This window comes from Pneumocystis carinii (genome assembly GCF_001477545.1).
Source record: "Pneumocystis carinii B80 chromosome Unknown supercont1.13, whole genome shotgun sequence".
In the NCBI taxonomy this organism is placed as follows: Eukaryota; Fungi; Ascomycota; class Pneumocystomycetes; order Pneumocystales; family Pneumocystaceae; genus Pneumocystis; species Pneumocystis carinii.
In genome coordinates, this window is record NW_017264725.1 from 289,341 (window position 1) to 310,879 (window position 21,539).

Consider the following 21,539-nt stretch of genomic DNA (forward strand, 5'->3'; position numbering starts at 1 on the left):
TATACTTTTAAGAGTATCTATTTTACTCTTAAAAATATTTGAGATATCAAAAATCTAAGTCGGACCTACTCTTTAAAAATATGAAAACCCATTTATAAGTTAAAAATCTACAGAAACATATAGATATCTTAAGAAAAAAGAAAATATAAGGCCATTATAGATATAATTATATAAAAACTATACATTTTTTTAAAACACAATAAATTACTTTATCTAAAAAGAATATTTTAAAGATTTAAGGATTATTAAAAAAGAATAAAAATACAGGAAAATCTACATAAATCTACATATTTAAAGGGGTTAATGTTTATGTTGATAATCTAGTGACTATTATAAAGATATTTATAATTGGAGAGTATAAATTGAAGGTTTAAATAGATGCACAATTTTAATGAGGCATCAAAATCTCAAAAAGATAAGATAAATGTGGATCCTACAGAAGACATATCATTTCTTAAAAATTATGATCTTAATGATCTAAAAGTATGCAATGAAGATTTTAAAAATAAAAGTAAATTGGCTTTTATATAAAAAAAACATTAAAAGGATATTAGCCAGTAATATGGAAATACAGAAACCTAAAAAACACTTTTTTATACTTTCAAGAGCAGGAAAACTTATATACTCTAAATACGGAGATGAGATAATAATATCAGAATATATGGGAATTATACAAACAATTATAAATCTTTTTTATAAAAAAGAAGATAATCTTAAGTATTTCATTGTTCGAAGCTATGTAGAAGTTAATTGTTTTCCTATAGAAGCTTTAGATCAAATAATTTAACAGTGGTTGTTTTATCAGAAGGTCCATTATACCTAGTAGGTATTTCAAAGCTCCAAGAATCAGAAATTCAGGTTATTTAAAAAGAAAAAGAAGAAATTATAACATTTTAAAGATTAAAGCGCAACTAAATATACTATATACTCAAATAGCAATAGTACTTACACTAAACAAATTATTAAATATTTTTAATCATAAAGAAAATTTTGACCTAAGAAGACTTTTAGGAAGTATGAAACAATATTTTTAATCGAAGACTTATTGTTATAGACACAGAAATATTTCTCGATGCACTTTCAGATATGATTGTTGAAGGAGAACCTTCTGTTCTGCTTAACGGATTGCAATGCTTACGGTTAAAAAAGACTGTTAGAGAAAAAATAGATTCTATCCTAATTAAGACAAGAGCAAAAGTATAAATTGGTTATTTTTTTAACAATAACTTATAAAAAGTATAGAAATTATTATGTGGAATAATTGCATCAAATCTATGTATAGTTAGTATCATAAAACCACAAAACCGTTCTTTTCATTCATCTGGAAAGTAGCTTAAATTTATATTATAATTTATTAATAAAAATAGAATTATTTTTATTGTTTTCTATGATTTTTAATACTACTTCATTTAAAGATGAAACAGAGCATTGGATACCATTATGTTTTCCTAAATTCGATCCTAAAGGATTTACATATTGTTATATAACTTTCATATGTGATTCGACTGCACTTATATTAATTTCAACAGATAAGGATGCTTTTTTTGAAATGAGGGAAATGAAACAAAATATTATTAATGTATTTAGTTATATTTTAAGAACATATATCTAAAATTTATAGGATTTTAAAATTCATGGTATTTTGGATATAATAAAATTTGCAGCAGAAACATCATATACAACACGTAAGGATTAATTATATTATTTTAAATTGCTAACATATATAGTTGATACTAATACTCCTTGTATCTATCATTTTATCTACAAATCAAAAATGGATACTCAATTTACTATGCCACAATGGAAAACATCTGAAAAAAATCTTCAAAAAAAAAAGTAATTTATTATTTATTATAAGAATGGCTCATTTATGAATTTAGAATAATGAAAATTTACTATAAACTCCATTCATTAATTTACAAAAAACCATTTACTAAATTTCAACTTATTTCTGCTCAAAATTATACAGCAGTTGCATGGGTAATATTTTATATATTTTTAAAATCTTTTAATATTGTTTAAAGATAACACCATCTTTTGATTTTTTCGCAGTAGCTAATCCAGAAATAACAAAACAATATTTAATTAAAAATATAAATTTAGTATTAAAATGGATAAAAAAAGAAGAGTATAGATTATTTATTAAAAACGAGGCCACATTCTAATTTTATATACACATTATTTTAAATTAAATTAAATTATTTATTTATACACATTCAAAAGTTAATATCAAATTCCATTTTTTTGAAAATTGCGAACAAGTTTTAATTCATTTTGAATATCTGTTAATCTTTCTATATCTTTTGCTTGAACACACTTAGAAGCATTTTGAACATATTTTTCAGATTTTAGTCTTCTAGAAATAATATCTTCTTGTTTTTGAAGCCATTTAATCCTGTTGATCTGTTTAAAACTATCCAAATATAATTTTTCAACACGCAAATGAAGAACCAATTCAGAATTAACAAATTTAGAATATATATTTAATGAACCATTATTCAAATTCTAAGAATATTATTTCAATATAAAATAATACAAAATACTTACATTTAAACTCAAACTTTTCATGCCAATCATATTTCGAATAATATTTTTAAATTTTATAACATCTTCCTTAAATATCTTATTTCTATCATTAATTTCAATAATACCTTCATGTTCATAGCTTGAACAACTAACATTTGATATCATAGATCTAAATTCATGTACTAACATCATAATATTTTCTATTCTTTTTATAGAATCATAATCCAAATAAAAAGATTCATCTTTATGAGGATAATCTGATATCATTATGCTAATTTTTGAATATGGATCAAATACTAATAATTTTTGATACAATTCCTACAAATAAATATTAAACATAATAAAAAAATTCAATTAACCTCAGTAATAAAAGGTGCTATAGGATGTAACAGTTTCACTACAGTATATAATGCGGAATAAAGAGTACTTAAAGCACATTCTGCTCGCTTTTTTATATCAATAAAGAGAAAAAAAATAAAATTTGTTACCTTATTATCATTCAGTTTTAATTCTTGTTTAATAAATTCTAAATAAACACTACATAAATCATAAACAATATATCTCCTCAAAGATTTTGTAACATCAAACAACTTTCTCAATTCAAATCCCATATTACATGCATCAATGGTTTCTTTAAGCCTAGATATTAAATATTTATCAAAAATATGCTCTGATTTAAAATTTCTATCTATGATTTTTAAATTATAGTATTTTATTTGACATAAAAAGAACTTAGTAGCATTCCAAAGCTTTGAAAAAACATATTTTGCTGAAGATACATTAGAAATATCTATGTTAATTTGATGATTCTATAAAATTTTAGAATTATAAACATTCAAAAGCTATATTTACTTGTTTCGTATAGTCTATCAATGAAAATCGGAGAGAATCAGTTCCCATTGCTTTAATACCATTAGAAAATTGTTGTTTAGTTGCTTTTAAATGGTATTTCATATCTTGTTCTAAAGCATTTCCATTAAAAGTATTATCATCTGAGGTTTCCAAAGAAACACCCTTTATAATTTGTAAGGGATCTATGATATTCCCCAATGATTTAGACATCTTTCTTCCTTGAGAATCCCTAATCTATCAAAATGTAAATTCATAATATATATGTATATATATATATACTAATGGATGAAGAATAATTTCATTAAAAGGAAATTTATCTGTAAAATGAGTACAAAGTAATACCATTCTCAAAATCCAAAAAAAAAGAAGATCAGAGCCACTTTCAATAAAAGTTAATGGATATTCTAAATATTCAGAAATAAACATTAGTATTTATATATAACTCACCAATAGGAATATTCTTATTGTCCCAAAAAAATACAGACAAAGGAAGTAATGCAGATGAAAACCATGTATCTAAAACATCACTATCCTATTGTATATTAACAAAAAAACAATATGACACAATTTTTACTTGTTTAACATTTTTTCTACCTGAAATTTTCAACGCAGCTTGTTCAGACTCTGCTGCAATCCAATATCCATTTTCACAATCTACATACCATGCTGGTATTCGATGACCCCACCATAATTGTCTTGATATACACCAATCTTCAATATTTTCCAACCATTTCATCCATTCATTACTATAATACTGTGGAAGAACAGAAAATCTTGAAACTATATTATCATACGCCTTTGATGCTAAAGGTCTAGTTTTAAGATACCTTCAATCAATTTAATAAAAAGAAAAATATACAAAAACAAACCATTGTGATTTCAAAAAATATTCAATAATATCTCCAGAACGAGAACAAAAAGATATAGATGTCTGATAATTCTGAAATCCACGATATAATCCCTTATCTTTCAATTTTGACAATATATACTTTCTACACTTAAGGCGATCAATATGCTATAATTAAGTTAAAATTAATTTCAATAAAAAATCCAAAAACCTGTAATTCTGGAAGTAAACATGATGCATTCATTCTTCCATCAAAGTCAAAAACATTTACAGCTGGTATTTTGTGGCGAATAGAAAATAAATAGTCATCAGGATCATGCGCAGGTGTTATTTTAACAGCCCCTGTTCCAAAATTAGGATCAACCATTTCATCAGGTATAATAGGAATCTTTATATCAGGATCAAGAGGATGATAGCAATATTTTCCATGTAGATTCTTTCTATGTTAAAACATGATAAATAAATAAATAATATCAACCAGAAATCTTATATCATTCGGATTAACTGAAATAGCCCTATCACCAGGAATTGTTTCTACCCTTGAAGTTGAAACAACAACTTCAGTAATACCGCATGGATCAACTAATGGATATGCAACTTTATGTAACACCCCAAATTCAATACTATATTCGCTTTAATACAAATTTATAAAAAATAAACCTTACGGCTCTCCTCCAATGGTTATTTTAGTAGGCTTAGTGATCACTTTATGATCAACCTCAATATCTGAAATAGCAGTTTCCAATGAACATGACCAATTAACCATTTTCATATCTCTGTAAATTAAACCCTCATTAAATAATTGAATAAAGCAATTTGTAACAACTTTAGACAAAGATGGATCCAATGTAAAAAATTCTTTAGACCAATCAAGAGATGCTCCCATAAAAGCCTTAAACATTTTAAGCATTCTAACAAACGAAAAAAATATATATACAATTTGATTATAAATATGAGCTACATTAAGACGTTTCCATTTCCAAATTATATCTTCAAACATACTTCTTGTCATCTCTTTTCTCTTCAACTATTTCATATTAGATATTTCAAATTAACCTTTAAATTTACATTTTGTGTTTTCATAAGAAATTGTTCCATAATACTCTGAGTAGCAATTCCTGCATGATCTGTCCCAGGAATCCACATAACTGACTTCCCTCTCATTCTTTCCCACCGGATCAGCGCATCCTATACATTTAAATATAATAACATAAGAATTATTTAAGTTACTTGAATACTAATAGTTAAAGCATGACCAAGATGTAAAATACCAGTAATATTTGGAGGAGGAAGAATAGTGACAACACGATTATGTGATGAACACTCATTAAACGGGCGTTTTGGTGAAAAAAACCCATTTTCTTGCCACCATTTATACCAATCTTGTTCTACCACAGTCTATTAATGTTAGTCAACCTTTTAACAAAAATAAATAATAACAGGATCATAAGGGCCATCAAAGGAATGAGAAGGAATATGAGAATAATTCTTAATAAAGAAGATTTGACGAATTTTGCAGCGTCTTAAAAACACCATAAAATAGTATCGTCTAAGATATGAAAGATAAATAAAATATTAAAAAATAATAAATATACATGTTATATAAGTTCAATAACGCATAAAAATCCCATTTCTTTTTTCATGATTTCTTATTTCAAACATTATTTGAGAAGCAGCAAAAAGCGTGAAAAAAAGAGTTATAAGAAAAAAGAAATCTATAAAAATTTAATATTAGAAATAGAAATTTAGAAATTGTAAACTTTTATAATCGATAAAGATACGAATAAATAAATCCTTTGTACCTTGAATACCAAGACAAAAACCCACAAGATTAGCAATCATCATCATAATAATATTAAATGTAGCACCTAGTGCACATAAATGTCGATAATATGGCCAATCTTCCCACTATAGATATAATTAATAGAAAGAAAAGAAAAAAGAAGTAAAAGTACTTTTTTTGATTGGAAAATACGGCAAGCTATGATCTCTGGAAGAATAAATAAAGTAATTAACCAACCCCATACAAATAATCTTAAAGTAATGTCATGCCATAATGCAACAAAAGTGAATATAACAAAAATATTTGGTACTAAAAACTTAGAACCACCAAGAGGAAGATATATATATCTACAAATGAGTATTTTTTTTTTAAAAAAAATATTACCTTATTATCCAACGATTAAAGCTTCTATGCCAAGCCCTCCAAAAGCCTAAAAATGAATAATTATTATTTATGCATCTAACTATATTTTCAGGTGGATCAATTTTATCACAAAGAGTCCAAAGACGAAAAAATCTCCAAATAAATAATAACTAAAAAATGTTTACAAATGAAAAAAAAGTGAGGTAAAAACTTTAAGCCAAACAATCTGCAAATTAAGATATCCAATCATACTAATTTGAGATGGAGAGTAATCTTTCCATGACTTTATTTTAGATATAGCAACAACATAAAAAAAGTGAAGAATCAATTCCAATAAAAAAAAACAAAATAGTAGCCTTAATAAATACTTTATTATAGATGAAATAGTAATATCTTTTGATGGATATCGTAACTATATTAACATAAGTTTCTCTATTTTAAGTAATAATAAAACCTGAGAAATGAAGTTATTAAAAGATATAATTGGCCCTGAAAAATACAAAGGAGAATAAAACGCATATGAAAAAAAATTCAATAAACAATAGTCTTCACGAAAACACGGGATATTAATGCGATTTTTTTCGGTTAATTGAAAGTCAGATAACTTTTAATTTGATAAGCAATCAAAAAAATATCATTAAAAAATATACATTACCTCAGAAGCATCATCATTTTGTGACCAATAATAATCTAAATTATAAGATATAAATCTCAAAATAGTAGTATTAAAATATATTTGCCATCGAGGTACAAACCCATTATAGCGATCCTATATCTTATTAAAACATGCAATTTCATTAATCCTTTCTACTAAGAAAGATAATTTATGATAAAAAGAACCAAATAAATATCCTTTGTATATATCATTAAGAAATAGAATTCCAACATTAAAAAACCAAGTTAGTATAGGATTCAATTTACTCTTTGAAAAAATACGAGAAATACTGTAATTTATATATGCTATGATATAAATTTTAATAATACCAGTACCATGTAGAATAATGAGAAAAATAAATGAAAATATATTATTGTATAAAATACGCCTTTGAACATCATTTAAAATCTTAAAATGTTTAATAACATAATTAGAAAGAGAACCTAAGGATAAATGAATAGCTGAAGTAACAATCAGAACAGGAACATTTCTTCGAAACACTGCATATTGTATATCCGTATTATCCTAATCCCATTAACAACATAACTATATCATTTACTTAAAAAACCATTTTACGCTTTCCAATCCAACCAGGGCGTAAATTCTTAGAGAATTGAGCATAATTATGATGTGACGCTTATTTTTCATTAGAATAATCTAGGCATATCTAAAGACACTTACAATTTGAAATATCATATGTAGTTTTTAATGAAAAAATTGCAACAAAAAAGATAACCCAATAATAAATAAAAAATTCATAAGACATCCATTTAGATTCTAATTCCTTAGATTTCTTTGTATATAAAATTTCTTTATCATCCATATGAAAATTAGAGTCATCCTCAGATTGATGCATCTTTTCAGATGTTCTTAAAGAAAACAATGATAACATGTATCTAAACATTTATATAAATTTAATTAATCAATATTAGAAACCAAAAAATCAACTTTCGATAGGGTTTAAATCTTAAAAATTATATATAAAATATATAACCTCTACCTTCATAAACATTATTATACCATTAGCTTCAATGCTTAGTCAATTTCTAGAATTATTTGATTTTCTTTATGATTAAATTATAAAATATAGTTTTCATGTATTGGCTATCTAAAATAAGTCATAACATCTTTATGTTTCCACAAAAAGATGAATTATCATGGGAAACATATTTTATTATGAAAATTCAATACCTCTAATTAAAATAAGAGAAAATACAAAATAGAATATCATAAAAACCTCAAATTTTCCTCTTTTTCTTTAATATATTTATCTAGAATATCGATAAAATAATGACCCCAGTTTTCAAATCTAGCATGAAATGTTTTATCATCACTTTGCAAAGTAATTGACTCTAAATCTTTATAGAAAAAAATGTTAAGAAATAATTTAAACATAAAATATCTCTTACTTTTTGAAAGTTTAGTAGCAATATTTAACAATTCCCTATCGGAAAGAATAGACGCAGGAGAAATTCCTTGCTCATTTGCTGTCTAAAATATTTTAGAGATCTCAAAAAAAAAAAAATAATACATTATCACGTAATTGACACATCTCTTGATAACATCTTTTAAGAACATCCGATTCATATGGATTTAGGACTAAAGACATTTTATTTAACAAATGCGTAGATGATGTATTTATCTTTGCTTTAAAATTCTCGAATCTATTTTTTTGTGCGTTACAAATAGGAATAATTTTAGAAGATTTCTTATCAGTCTAAGATTAATTATTATTAAATTAAACAATTTAATCATTTTACTTTCTTTCTATTCATTTTTAGTTGTCGAACAGAAGACATATTTGATATTAATTTAATTGTTTCTTGTTTTTGAGGGAAAGTTTTATTAGATGAATCTGAATCAACACTAGGCTTAAACGACATAATAAGAGCTTCATTTCCATTCAAAAAAGACATTCCATTTCTTCCGATCTAAAACATAATTAAAAATAAAAATAAAAATAAATTATCCTACCTTAACATATGTAACAACAAACCCCATTTCAGTAACATCACTTACTTCCTTTATAATATCATAAGAAATAAGAACGTGAAAAAGTCTTTCAGCATCTAATCTTGACAAAGAAGATCCAGATCCAAATGAAGGTAATGCTTCATAACCAAGATTAATAACTTTATTACTCTTTATTCCTCGAAATATGTTTATACATTGCAATGCAGTAAACTTATTTTCTTGGACAGCAAGAACAATTTTTACAATTTCTTTTCCCATATGAAACATATCTTTTTTTACAACAAAAGAACCTTCTCTACAGTTATCACATGTCTGATTGCACTCTTTTTCTGAAAATTTTTCGTTAAAATAAGCCAACAATTGCTTTCGTCTACAATCAATTTTATTTTCACAAAACTGCAGTACAAGGTGCAAAGATGCTTTCTGGCGATTTTTCTGACTCCAACTAGCATATCCTTTATCAATCATCCTTTCTAGCTTTGCTTTATCTTTATAACTATAAAATAACCAGCATTGAGCAATATTTCCGTCCCTTCCAGCTCTTCCTGTTTCTTGATAATAGCCTTCTAAAGATTTTGGAAGAAATAAATGAATTACAAAACGAACATCTGACTTATCAATCCCCATGCCAAAAGCTATAGTAGCAACTATAATATGGTATTTTCCAGCTTTCCAGTCCCTTTGTATTTGCGATCTCTCTTTATTAGTCATTCCTGCATGATAATGATGAATTTTCATTTGATATTTCTCACGAAGTTTTCGTGCAGTATCTTCACAATTCTTTCTAGAGAAACAATAAATTATCCCTGATTTTCCTGCATAATTGGACATTATTATATCACGAACTTGAGAATATACTGATGTATCTCGAAATGCTACATTATAATATATATTTGGTCTGTTAAAGCTCTGAGATAAAACAACACAATTATTGATATTTAAATTATGAATCACATCCTTCTTTACTATTTCGTTTGCAGTGGCAGTTAAAGCAATAAATGGGACAGTATAATACTTTTGTTTAATTTGTCCAAGTTGTTTATAATCAGGACGAAAATCATGTCCCCATTGACTAATACAATGCGCCTCATCTACAACTACTCTTGCAAAGTTATTTCTTGAATAAATATGATCCAGAACCTTGCCAAAGGAATTATTTCTTATTAAAAATTCAGGAGTGACATAAAGTAACTTTAAAAACATATTGTCAGAATAAAGAATTTTCATAACCTCTTTCCTTTTAGAAGCAGGAGTTTCACCATTTATTAATGCAGAATTAATATTTATACTTAAAAGATGCTCCACTTGATCCTGCATAAGGGATATAAGAGGAGAAATAACTAAGGTTAGACCTTTAGTCTTCCCTGAATCAATCAATGAAGGAAGCTGATAACAAAGAGATTTCCCTCCTCCAGTAGGCATAAGAAGAAATAGATCCTTTCCACTTAATGTTGTATTAATTGCTTCCAATTGATTACTTCGAAATTCCTTTAACCGAAAAACATTTTTTAAGACCATAAAAACATCTTTTGACCATGGATAACTTATATTAGTACCAAGAACCAAAGGCATATTTTCAGAAAGCACCGATTTTTTATGAGTTGATGCCTGATTTAATGACACTTTATTTTGAACGGGGTAAGATTCTTTAGTAAATACAGTATCATGCTGTCTGGAGGCTACAAAACCCTCAGATGAAAAATTAGATACGGAATTAGACGTCTTTTGAAAAAGTTCTTGGTTATTTGAGTCGAATACACTATTAGTTTCTGTATTTTTATCAAAATTATTTTCATGAAAAATATCAGATTGAGAATTATGGAATTCATTAAAATCGTCTGCATATGTATCATAAATAATATCTGAAGATAAAGAATCATGAAAACTATCGACTGTTATTGGAGACTTTACAAGATTTTGTTTATTTTCTAAAGAATCAGTAAAAAGACATGCAGACTCATCAAAGTTATCACTGTTTTGAGAAAACAAATCACATTCCTGAAATTTACATACAGAAGCTTCTAAATTTCCATTTACAGATTTTTTGGATAAATTGACAGATTTTTCATCTTTTAAAGAAGGAGAATATGATAAATGATCATCAAGCTTCTCTAACCTTTTCTGCATCTTATGATTAACCTAAAATTATTAAAAATACCAACATATAATTTTGTATAAATGCACACTACATTAAAAACTTTCCGTGTTTTTTTTTGTTCTATTGTATTTTCCAATTCTAATATTCTACGTTTTATTTCTTTTCTAAGGGATTTAAAAACATCCAGATAAATGATAAATTCAAACCTCTCTTTTAATAATGCACTTTTATTTTTCAATGACGTAGGAGAATCAGAAGGAATTTTAAGAAGTCGTTCCAAAACATCCTTCTCATTTTTATGAGCAAGGTTCAGTTTTTCATGGATATCCAAAAGAAATAGCTAAATAAAGAATTAAACTTTCAAAAAAAACATATATTAACCAAACCAAATCATTGTAAGTTAATGATACTAAAGATTCACCCTTAGATATATCTATTTGCGTCAATTCAGAGTCATCTATAAGACTATCGCTAGAAAATTCACTATCTAATACAACATAGGAATATTCTTTCAAAAGTTTATCAGATTCAATATCCATCTTTTGGGAATCAGCTGTTAACATTTCCGGATCATTGTAACTATCATGTTTACAATCACCATCAATAACTTCAGAGCGCATTTTTTCCTTTTCCAATTCATTACTATATCATCAATTTTTTTATTATGCTTACAAAATTATTAGAACTTTTACATCTTTTTCGATCATGCACATGAATGAAATCAACCTTCCGTTTTGAATTATCATCTGATTTTCTATCTTCATCACCAAAGCACGTAAGATCAATTAATAGATTTGATTGGAAATCCTCCGAGCTTTTTTGATTTATATTTGATATAAACGAGTTTTCATCCGAATTTTCAAAATCAGAAAACAATTCCGGAGAATATTTCACATCAAAAGAAGGAGCCGTCTCAGATCCTTGGCCCTTTTTCACCGGAAATGACTGATCCAACAATCCTGGCCCTGGAATAACACGTTGAGATCCATATAAAGTTTGGGTCTCTATATTTTGATAGTTCTGAAAAAATCTTTATGTTATATTAGAATATGAATCCGATGCATCATAGTTTACTTATTCTTATCTTCTATCTCCTTCCTAATACATTGATTTGGAATATGCGGTTTTTCCTCATAAAACCACTTCAAATAAATATCTATATTATTCTTGACTTTCTGGAAACCCATCTATAAAGACATAATATAAAGGCATCCTAAAAAGGTATTGACACTTATAAAACAGGATATATAAAGTCTATACCTAAATATAAGAAGAAGTTTTAACGGTTGATAATATTTCATCAATAACCCTTCAATTTCGCCTCTAAAAAAAAGAAAGAAAAGATAAATTCCCTTAAAAAGAAAACTAAAACAATGTTTAATAATTCTTAACGTTATTTAATAAAATAGAAGGAATTTTTAGATAAAAAACACTATTTTAAAATAAACTAGGTTAATTGAGTCTTGAAGATTAATTACTATAGCAACGCTTAAGATCACGTAATATTCTGTTAAGAAATTATAAGGAGAGATAAGATGACTAAAAACAAAAGAATTCACCATAAATTCAATGAAAAAGAAGGATCTAATGTATTAGAAGAAGAAGGCAGCAATTTTTCCCCAAAAAAAACTATGAAAAATGACAAAAAACGGCGAATATATAATACAACTAATCATGAAAAGAGAATTAAATATATTGATGGGAAAAAAGAAGAAAATGTAATAAATAATGAAGAGACAGAGGATGAAAATATAAAGGAAACATCAGAGATCAAAGGGATGAATATATTAGAGATTGAACAGAGTAAAAATACTAACGGAATAAAAAATGTAATTAAAGAAAAAAAATCAAAAAAAGAACTATGTCAAAAGAAAAAGGAGCTTCTTAAAGATAGAATGAAGCTTCCTATATGGAATGGTATGAATTTTATATTTCAATTAGATTATTTTAATTATATATAGCTCGATTAAGACTAATAAAAGAAATGGAAGATTCAAGAGTAATAATTTTGTTAGGAGAACCAGGATCAGGGAAATCTACACGTAAGAATTTATATTTAAAGATTTTATTTTTTTAAATGTTTAAGAATTGCCTCAATTTCTTTTGAAATGCAATTATACAAAAAACAATCGTATAGCAGTTACACAACCAAGAAGAATCGCAGCTATTAATTTAGCAAAAAGAGTTTCAGAAGAAGTAGGAACAAATTTAGGAGAAAGAGTAGGGTATTCTATTAGATTTGATGATTGTTCTTCTTCAGATACGCAAATTAAATATATGACAGATGGAATGTTGCTACGAGAATTGATCGGTGATCCACTATTATCGATTTATTCGACAATTATTCTCGACGAAGCACATGAAAGAACACTTGTAACAGATATGCTTTTAGGGTTCTTGAAAAAAATAGTAAAATTGCGTCCAATGCTTCGTGTAGTTATCATGAGTGCAACATTAGAGGCAGAACGATTTTCCACTTTTTTTGATAATGCAAAAATTTACCTTATAAAAGGAAGGGAGCATCCTGTTAATATTTATCATACACTACAACCCGAGAATGATTACGTTGATGCAGTTTTAAGGACAGTATTTCAAATTCATATGAATGAACCAGAAGGAGATATTCTAGCATTTCTTACAGGTAAATAACCTTTAAATATATGAAATTGTTTCTCATTTATTCTTTAGGCCAAGATGAAATTGAATCGTTAGAAATATCCATTTGTCACTATGCAAAACAATTAGAAGAGAATGTTCCAAAAGTATGCACATTTTTTTAAGAAATAATATTAACCTATTCTTCAAAAGATGCTCATATGTACGCTATTTTCTGCCTTACCTCAAAATATACAACAAAAGGCTTTTATTAAAACTCCATCTAATACTAGGAAAGTTATATTAGCTACAAATATAGCAGAAACCTCAGTTACAGTAAAAGGAGTTAAGTATGTAATAGATACGGGTCTAGAAAAGGCAAAAAGATATAATAGTCGACTTGGTTGGTATTAAATATACTTAAAAAAAATAATTAAGATACTAGGCATTGAGGTTTTGCATATTGAGTCAATTAGCAAATCATCAGCACGACAAAGAGCAGGAAGAGCAGGAAGAGAGGTAAGAATATTATTTTACTAATGAAGAATAATATTTATATTTTTCGAGGGACCTGGAAGATGTTATAGATTATATACAGAATCAGAATTTAAAAAATTAAAAAATGCATCCACTCCAGAAATAAAAAGAGTAAATTTGTCATTCGCAGTATTAACTCTAAAGGCTAGGGGTCAAAATGATGTTATAAATTTTGATTATATAGATCCACCACCTCACAATTCATGTTTGTATACATTTTAAATATCTAACACAAATTTATTATTATAGTATTACATTCTCTTGAGCAATTATATTCACTTTCTGCTCTTGATGAGAAAGGGGAAATTACAAAACTTGGTTATGATATGTCATTAATCCCATTAAACCCTCAACTTGCACGAGTTTTAATTGCAGCAGCAAATGATTATGATTGTTTGTCATGCATCATTGATATTATTGCATGTCTTTCAACGGAAAATCTTTTTATGTCATTTCAAAACAAGAAAAATGAAGCTAATAATGCAAAAATGAAGTTTTTTAATAGAAATGGAGATCATATAACATATCTTAATGTATTAAGACAATTTATAGAAATAAGGGAGAATGAATCTATGGCAAAAACATGGTGTTATCAAAATTTTATAAATTTTAGAGCGATAACAACTATCATGGTAATAATGCCTTTAAAAATGCAATTTTTCATTTACATATATTTAGGAAATTAGAAAACAATTAATGAAACATTGCAAAAATGCGAGTATGAAAATAGAATTTTCAAATAAAATAGACACAGAACTTATTCTTCGATGTTTTCTTACTGGATTTTTTATGAATACAGCATTATTACAAGCAGATGGAAACTATCGCACAGTTATAGGAAATATGGTATACATGTTGCAATATTATATATTATTTTTATAATATATTTCAGATTGTTTATATTCATCCTTCATCAGTTCTATTTAATAAAAAAGTCGAGGCTATTCTTTATAATAATTTGGTATAATAACATCCTTTATAATAAAGATCTAACCATAAACAAGATTTTCACCACTAAACCATACGTTCATATTGTATCTATGATTAAAAGTGATTGGCTACGTTCAACTTCTCAAATTAGCAAAAGTAATGGATCTTAAATATCTATATTTTTTTACAATTTCAAATGCCAAAAACTTCACATAAAATATACATCATTTTTTTAAAACACTAATTATATGTCTTCATACATCTAGTTTCTAAATGTGCAATTTCGCATGACTTGGAACAATACCTTTCGCCACATTTATTACATCCATAGTTTCCCCAGTATCCACATATAATACATAATCGGACAGGTGGTCTATTTGACGGTTCAACCGCTGCTAAATGATAACCCGTATTTGTACCCTTCTATTGTCAAATCACACACATATATTTAAACCATACTGCTTCGTCCAAATGCATTGCAAACGTCTTTCTTGATGTCAAAATCCTTCGAACATTTGCATTACTCTTCTTTGTACGAACTTCTACCCCATTTTCAAATATACCCTACAATATACACCATTCTACCCTCATTCTTTGTAACTTCAACTTTTACATCATTATAATTATCCCGTTCTAATTCTAAAAGATGTCTATTAATATGTTTTATTTGAACACTCGGATCTATTATAACAACTTTATATCATATATTTAGAATATTTTAAAAAAATTATTAAAAATTTACTTTTACTTTTATCTGTAGACCTTTTTTTACGGTTTAAAATAGAGTTATCAACGGGAGAAACAAAGGGCATTAAGAAATATCTTATCTATTTCATATCCATCTATTAAAACTTGAATATTTTTTTCCTTAATCTCGATAACTTGATCTTATAAAAAATAAAATGTCTAAAACAAATAGATTAACATTGGAATTATGAATAATATAGCAGAAAATCAATTAAGAAATGTATATTTTTAATTCAAAAATATAGTTATTTTTTTAAAATTTAAAAACTTGATTTAAAAATTATATATATTTGTTTAAATATGAACCTAGTTTTTAAAAAATATAATAAAACCTTGAAATAAGGTTTTAACACATTATTTTAAGACAAAAATGAAAATATTTTTAATTTTGAATGCATCAAACTCTTTTATTAAAATGATATATATTTAATAATAAATAATACTCCAAACATTCTAAATATTATACAAAAATTCTTTAACTACTTTAAATTAAAAATAAAACAAGTATAATATATTTTCTTTTTATTCTCTATAAACAATTGTTATTTACAACACAATTAGCACTGTATTATTACACACTAAGCTGCATATTAAATAAAATATAATTTTATTTAATAAATATGACCAATTCTATAAACTTCTAAAATTTATTTAAATATTAAAACAAATTACTAATTTATTATAAAAAATCATAATATACTATAAAATTATCCTATCTGTTCACTTTTTCAAATCAAAAAAAAAAAAACTATAAATTATACACAATCATTTCCCTCTTTCTATTTAATATAATTTGTCTTATAATTTCCTTTAAAAATATATTTTCAATCAGAATCTCCATTTCATATACTCTCATTTAGTAATATTTATAGTTTTATTAGTATCGCAAGATTTTTTGCAGAGCGTCCAATTTCTTAACTCTTGTCAAGACATAAAATGATCGGATCTAAGACTTATATTCCTAAGAGAGGCTTTAATTTTGATAATTATCAAAGGAATCAATATCTTTTATCAAAAGATATTGCTTTTCCGCCAACTATTTCTACAGGAACAACAATTGTTGGTGTTATATATGAAGATGGAGGTATATTTTATTATATAAAGGGGTTATAGTTATTCTAATGGTACTGAAAGTATGTATTGCGGCAGATACTCGAGCAACAATGGGTCCTATTGTGAGTTTTTTAAGTCAATTATGGATTTCATTTAGTAATATGAATTTTTAGGTAGCAGATAAAAATTGCAGGGTTTTATATATATATATATTATTTAGCTATATCTTATATATTATATCTTAGAAATTGCATAAAATTTCATCAAAAATATGGGTAGCAGGAGCAGGAGTAGCGGGAGACATTGATTTTGTTACGTCTTATATTTCTTCACAAATTGAACTGCATGCTCTATATACGAAACGACAACCACGTGTTGTTACAGCATTGACTATGATGAAGCAATATTTATTTAAATATCAAGGATATGTAGGTGCCTATTTGATTGTTGCAGGAACCGATCCTACGGGATTTCATTTATTCACGGTTTCTGCTCATGGTAAATATTTATGACAAAATTTAAATAAATATTCATCTTAAAAGGGAGTACGGATAAGCTTCCGTTTGTTACAATGGGAAGTGGTAGTCTTGCAGCCATGTCTGTTCTCGAAACAAAATATAAACCTAATATGAACAGACAAGAAGCAATAGATCTTTGCAAGGATGCTATTTTAGCGGGTATTTTTAATGATCTAGGTTCAGGAAGCAATGTAGATGTAGTTGTCATAGAAAAGGAAAAGGTTTTTTTTATTATTTAAAAGTCTATTTTTAATTATAACCAGGCACAATATCTTCGTAATTATCTCAAACCAAATGAGCGGGCACCTAAAGAAAGGTGCTATAAAATCGAGAGAGGGACTACAGCAATAATTAAAAGAGATATCAAAAAATATGTTACCACTGTAGATATTAATGATGAAATGGAAATTGATGAATAAAATATATTTTACATTTTGAAGAATCATATAAAAACGCTATATTAATACTTTAGATAAAAGACATTTCATCTATTTCTCGCTGAAACTCTACTAATCTCATTTTTCTCGCATCTTTGTTATGTAGCATAACTAATCCTGAACGTAATAAAATTCTTCCTATTACTGAATCTTCAACTATCATATATGGATCTGCGCCTGGCAAAACTGATTGATTCATCAAATTCTAAAGACATTAATATTTTAATATACCAGAAATAATTATCCCTGCCTCAAGTAATTCCTTTGTAGAATTGCAAAGAGTAATTTTATCTTTCTGTTGTATAGAGACATGTTTATCTAATGTTGATTGACCTGATTCTGCCGGCAACTTAGTATGTTTTTTTTCAGGTAAATCTGCATGTCCAACTGCTGCGCCAGATTGTTCTGCAAGCAATATATCACCCAATTCTTCATCAATAAACCTAACAAGCTCACGCATAAACTTATTAACTGATCGTTCAGCTTCTTTTACATTCATACGACATTCACTTGTTTCTAATTAAAAAAAAATAAAAAATGATTAAAAACCAACTTTAATATCTCTTGAGAGCTTCTTTGACTTTGTTTTTCCAGCTTTTTTAATCTTTCATCTAATAAAGATCCAATTATTTTACTTTCTTCCAATATTTTTTGCTCTCTTAAAAATATTAACATAAAAAAAAAACACAAAAAATACCTCTCAATGATGGACAATGTCTTTTTCAACCGTTTTTCCAATATTTTCATAGTCAATTGTGCTTCTGTTGTATTTTTTTGAATTTTCTGCCGAGCAAGTAAACTAGTAATAAAATCATCATCAATTGTAAAATCAACCGTCCGTGATAATTCTTCATATAGATTTGCATAATGTTTTATCCATGCTAATCTTTCTCTGGGATTTTTTGTGTTCTAAATAATAAATAATAATTAGATACGTTAAACATAATTTTATCCTTTCTGACCTTCTCAAGATCTGCCAATTTTTGAAAAGAATAAGAATCTGACACGGCTACATTAGATTCTTTGATCTCTTATCATTATTTTATGTCTTTTCCTAGTAAAAGCTTACATTCTTAAGAAATTCTGTTTGATAATGAATTTTCTCATTTAAATCTTTAATTATCTCATCTAATCTGAATTCATACGGATCATCCATAGAAAAGTTAAATAAATCTTCATTATCAAAGGTAATTAAGGCATATTTCCTACATTTTTCTGCAAATTTTTGAAATCCACTCATCATTAAGTTATCGTAAAAGCAACTACTCTAACCTTTAAGATAGAAAATATATTAAGTAAAAATAGAATATTTACAAAATTTTAACAAATTTTTAATCAGGAAAACATAGAATAAGTTGTTAAAAATCAATTCTTTTTTTTGCCTATTTTTATCAAAAATAAGATTTTTTAAATATACTATTGAAACTTTATATCTTAATTTAATAAAAATGGTAGATTTATCTGTTATGATTAATAAATATAGTTTTTAATAAAAAATTTAATTTTTATTAGTTTTATATTTATTCATTTATCATTATTATTAATTTTCTAAAAAATATTAAACATTTTTCATAAAATATGTAATTTTTATATTCTAAATATAATAGGTAAATCTCTAAATAATCAAGATTTATCTAAATTTTTGCTTAATGCATTTTTTGCAACTTAAATATAAATTTAAACTTATAATGACTTGATATGCTTTAAAAAAAATACAATTATTATTATTTAAAATTTAAAATCATTCTTCACTATTATAATATATATCACCATTTATTTTTAAATATAATCTATGCTAAATACAAGATCAATATAAAATATTCATATCTTAAAGTTATATTAAATACAAAATAATATAAAATCTTAATCATAAAAAAACATTATAAAATATCCAAATTAAAAACTTTAACAAAAACTAAATAGAAAAGTAAATAAATAATAATAAATATATATAATACTTCAATAATGCAAATTGAAAAATATGATTATCTATGTAATTATATTTAAAATCTGATCCATATTTCCCCTAAATAAGTTTACCCCAATGGATTCAAATTAAAATATCATAAAGAATAGCAAATATAGTAAAATCATGTATTTAACATTTCCTCAAATATTACAATCCATCACAGCATCTGATTAATTTTACTCCAATTTCAAAACATTATAATCTCAAATTCCTGAATAGCGTCTATTTTTATGATAGCTACCTGGAAAATAAGACACATTCTCCGTACTATCCAGAGTATCAGGATAAGACTTAGAGTTGGATAAATAATAAATTGACCTTGAATCGTTATCTGAAACTTGATTCGAATTATAACAACTATAGTTTGAATTGAATGAGAGTTCTGAAAGATACTCTCTACTATCTGCCATTACATTCTCTTCTTTAGTAGGCGATTCTACTTCGAAATTCGTATAAAAATGCATAGAATTCTCTTTATCTTTTATGTCCTTTACATCATAATTATAATTCTCTATATTTCTTTTATTAGAAATTAAATGCATTTTCTTATTTTCCAATCTTTTCTTTTTCCATGGAGATCTTTGAGGCATAGGCTTTGGTGTATATTTTGGCGATGTATCATAATACATATCCATTCTTCTATGAGGATCAATTGGTTCTTGATACCATACTGGATACTGTGGAACCAGTGTTGGTTGTACTAAAACCGTAGGCTGCGACTTAACATATCTAGTAGGTTTACACAAAAAGCAGCAGCAGCAACAACTACGTATAATATTCATAATAAAATAGTAAATAACAAGCACTGTTCCCTTATCAACACAATTTCTATCAACCAATTCACTTACAAATAAAAATCCCAAAAAGAATTAGTAAAATCATAGGGATTAAACACCAATAACTATTAACACATTCTTTTGGACTCGAATATGCTTGTTTGATCTTGTCAATTGTATCTTTACTCGAATAATATAGTCCATCAAATACATTTGAATTATTCGATGTCATTTCTTCTTTTAATCATTAAAATATCCTTTAAAAATGCTTAAAAAACAGGCAATTAATGCCAATTAAATTCAAATACTTAGATCCCCTTATAAATAAACAATCTCTTATAGAAATACTTTCTTAAGAAGTAAATATAACTTCTAATACTCTTCTTTACTAAGCTCGTAAGGAAGATTAAGCTAAGCTGTTTTGTTTACAAATATCTAAACCCTGAACCCCTAAACCCTATGCACTTGACACCTAATACGATTATCCCTAAAATAACCCTAAAGTAACACGAAAAGAACCCTAATCAAACAGGGGTCAACCTGGTTAACCCTAACCCTGGAACTACAAGGGTAATCCTTGTTAACCATAACCCTAGCCCTATGATAACCCTGACTCTTCACCCCTAACCCTCTCGCAACCCTAAAATAACCCTAAAATAACCCTAAAGTTACAAGGGTCATCCTGGTTAACCCTAAGTTAACCCTAAACAACCCTAAACAACCCTAAACAACCCTAAACAACCCTAAAACAACCCTAAAGTAACCCTAAAGTAACCCTAAAGTAACCCTGACTCATTACCCCTAACCCTCTCGTAACCCTCTTGTAACCCTAAACAATCCCACGCCAACCCTACACCAACCCTAAGGCTACCTGGCCCC

At 26.6% G+C, this 21,539-nt stretch overlaps 9 protein-coding genes across 9 annotated transcripts; 3 read left to right on the forward strand and 6 right to left on the reverse strand.

The window, feature by feature from the left end:
* Positions 1 to 378: 378 nt before the first annotated feature.
* Positions 379 to 1,874, forward strand: T552_02935 (hypothetical protein; the record flags this gene model as incomplete). The annotated part of the gene is made up of 10 exons (XM_018371459.1): positions 379 to 511; positions 555 to 717; positions 765 to 858; positions 900 to 1,014; positions 1,055 to 1,197; positions 1,243 to 1,306; positions 1,368 to 1,579; positions 1,622 to 1,685; positions 1,728 to 1,836; positions 1,859 to 1,874. The coding sequence occupies 10 exons, from the start codon at positions 379 to 381 to the stop codon at positions 1,872 to 1,874; spliced, it is 1,113 nt and encodes a 370-aa protein (XP_018224904.1).
* Positions 1,875 to 2,229: 355 nt separating this feature from the next.
* T552_02936 (valine-tRNA ligase) lies at positions 2,230 to 5,761 on the reverse strand (the record flags this gene model as incomplete). Its single annotated transcript, XM_018371460.1, has 16 exons — positions 2,230 to 2,505; positions 2,548 to 2,844; positions 2,886 to 2,972; positions 3,015 to 3,335; positions 3,379 to 3,612; positions 3,658 to 3,782; positions 3,826 to 3,910; positions 3,953 to 4,205; positions 4,248 to 4,393; positions 4,437 to 4,661; positions 4,704 to 4,857; positions 4,891 to 5,117; positions 5,163 to 5,252; positions 5,294 to 5,413; positions 5,456 to 5,623; positions 5,666 to 5,761. 16 exons carry the CDS (start codon positions 5,759 to 5,761, stop codon positions 2,230 to 2,232), a joined length of 2,904 nt encoding a protein of 967 aa, XP_018224905.1.
* A 72-nt stretch (positions 5,762 to 5,833) lies between these two features.
* Positions 5,834 to 7,918, reverse strand: T552_02937 (hypothetical protein; the record flags this gene model as incomplete). The annotated part of the gene is made up of 10 exons (XM_018371461.1): positions 5,834 to 5,940; positions 5,986 to 6,133; positions 6,181 to 6,355; positions 6,393 to 6,541; positions 6,583 to 6,783; positions 6,826 to 6,975; positions 7,027 to 7,140; positions 7,183 to 7,551; positions 7,595 to 7,662; positions 7,708 to 7,918. 10 exons carry the CDS (start codon positions 7,916 to 7,918, stop codon positions 5,834 to 5,836), a joined length of 1,692 nt encoding a protein of 563 aa, XP_018224906.1.
* A 241-nt stretch (positions 7,919 to 8,159) lies between these two features.
* Positions 8,160 to 12,375, reverse strand: T552_02938 (hypothetical protein). Its single transcript, XM_018371462.1, has 12 exons — positions 12,359 to 12,375; positions 12,173 to 12,311; positions 11,771 to 12,128; positions 11,485 to 11,724; positions 11,305 to 11,438; positions 11,190 to 11,262; positions 9,001 to 11,139; positions 8,787 to 8,957; positions 8,558 to 8,743; positions 8,436 to 8,517; positions 8,264 to 8,384; positions 8,160 to 8,219 (listed from the first exon to the last, which is right to left on the reverse strand). Exons 2-12 carry the CDS (start codon positions 12,283 to 12,285, stop codon positions 8,201 to 8,203), a joined length of 3,636 nt encoding a protein of 1,211 aa, XP_018224907.1. The 5' UTR covers positions 12,286 to 12,311; positions 12,359 to 12,375; the 3' UTR covers positions 8,160 to 8,200.
* Positions 12,376 to 12,590: 215 nt separating this feature from the next.
* Positions 12,591 to 15,375, forward strand: T552_02939 (hypothetical protein). The gene is made up of 11 exons (XM_018371463.1): positions 12,591 to 13,015; positions 13,060 to 13,140; positions 13,185 to 13,739; positions 13,787 to 13,860; positions 13,907 to 14,096; positions 14,139 to 14,212; positions 14,261 to 14,435; positions 14,480 to 14,862; positions 14,909 to 15,076; positions 15,123 to 15,191; positions 15,235 to 15,375. Exons 1-11 carry the CDS (start codon positions 12,634 to 12,636, stop codon positions 15,328 to 15,330), a joined length of 2,247 nt encoding a protein of 748 aa, XP_018224908.1. The 5' UTR covers positions 12,591 to 12,633; the 3' UTR covers positions 15,331 to 15,375.
* Positions 15,376 to 15,400: 25 nt separating this feature from the next.
* Positions 15,401 to 15,972, reverse strand: T552_02940 (hypothetical protein; the record flags this gene model as incomplete). Its single annotated transcript, XM_018371464.1, has 4 exons — positions 15,401 to 15,580; positions 15,620 to 15,702; positions 15,746 to 15,853; positions 15,903 to 15,972. 4 exons carry the CDS (start codon positions 15,970 to 15,972, stop codon positions 15,401 to 15,403), a joined length of 441 nt encoding a protein of 146 aa, XP_018224909.1.
* Positions 15,973 to 16,797: 825 nt separating this feature from the next.
* On the forward strand, positions 16,798 to 18,660 carry T552_02941 (hypothetical protein). The gene is made up of 6 exons (XM_018371465.1): positions 16,798 to 16,991; positions 17,042 to 17,082; positions 17,134 to 17,154; positions 17,206 to 17,458; positions 17,503 to 17,699; positions 17,742 to 18,660. The coding sequence occupies exons 1-6, from the start codon at positions 16,844 to 16,846 to the stop codon at positions 17,895 to 17,897; spliced, it is 816 nt and encodes a 271-aa protein (XP_018224910.1). The 5' UTR covers positions 16,798 to 16,843; the 3' UTR covers positions 17,898 to 18,660.
* On the reverse strand, positions 17,680 to 19,182 carry T552_02942 (hypothetical protein). Its single transcript, XM_018371466.1, has 6 exons — positions 18,985 to 19,182; positions 18,878 to 18,943; positions 18,613 to 18,824; positions 18,469 to 18,573; positions 18,166 to 18,424; positions 17,680 to 18,120 (listed from the first exon to the last, which is right to left on the reverse strand). The coding sequence occupies exons 1-6, from the start codon at positions 19,156 to 19,158 to the stop codon at positions 17,947 to 17,949; spliced, it is 990 nt and encodes a 329-aa protein (XP_018224911.1). The 5' UTR covers positions 19,159 to 19,182; the 3' UTR covers positions 17,680 to 17,946.
* Positions 19,183 to 20,042: 860 nt separating this feature from the next.
* Positions 20,043 to 20,938, reverse strand: T552_02943 (hypothetical protein). The gene is made up of 2 exons (XM_018371467.1): positions 20,733 to 20,938; positions 20,043 to 20,689 (listed from the first exon to the last, which is right to left on the reverse strand). Exons 1-2 carry the CDS (start codon positions 20,890 to 20,892, stop codon positions 20,088 to 20,090), a joined length of 762 nt encoding a protein of 253 aa, XP_018224912.1. The 5' UTR covers positions 20,893 to 20,938; the 3' UTR covers positions 20,043 to 20,087.
* Positions 20,939 to 21,539: the final 601 nt, after the last annotated feature.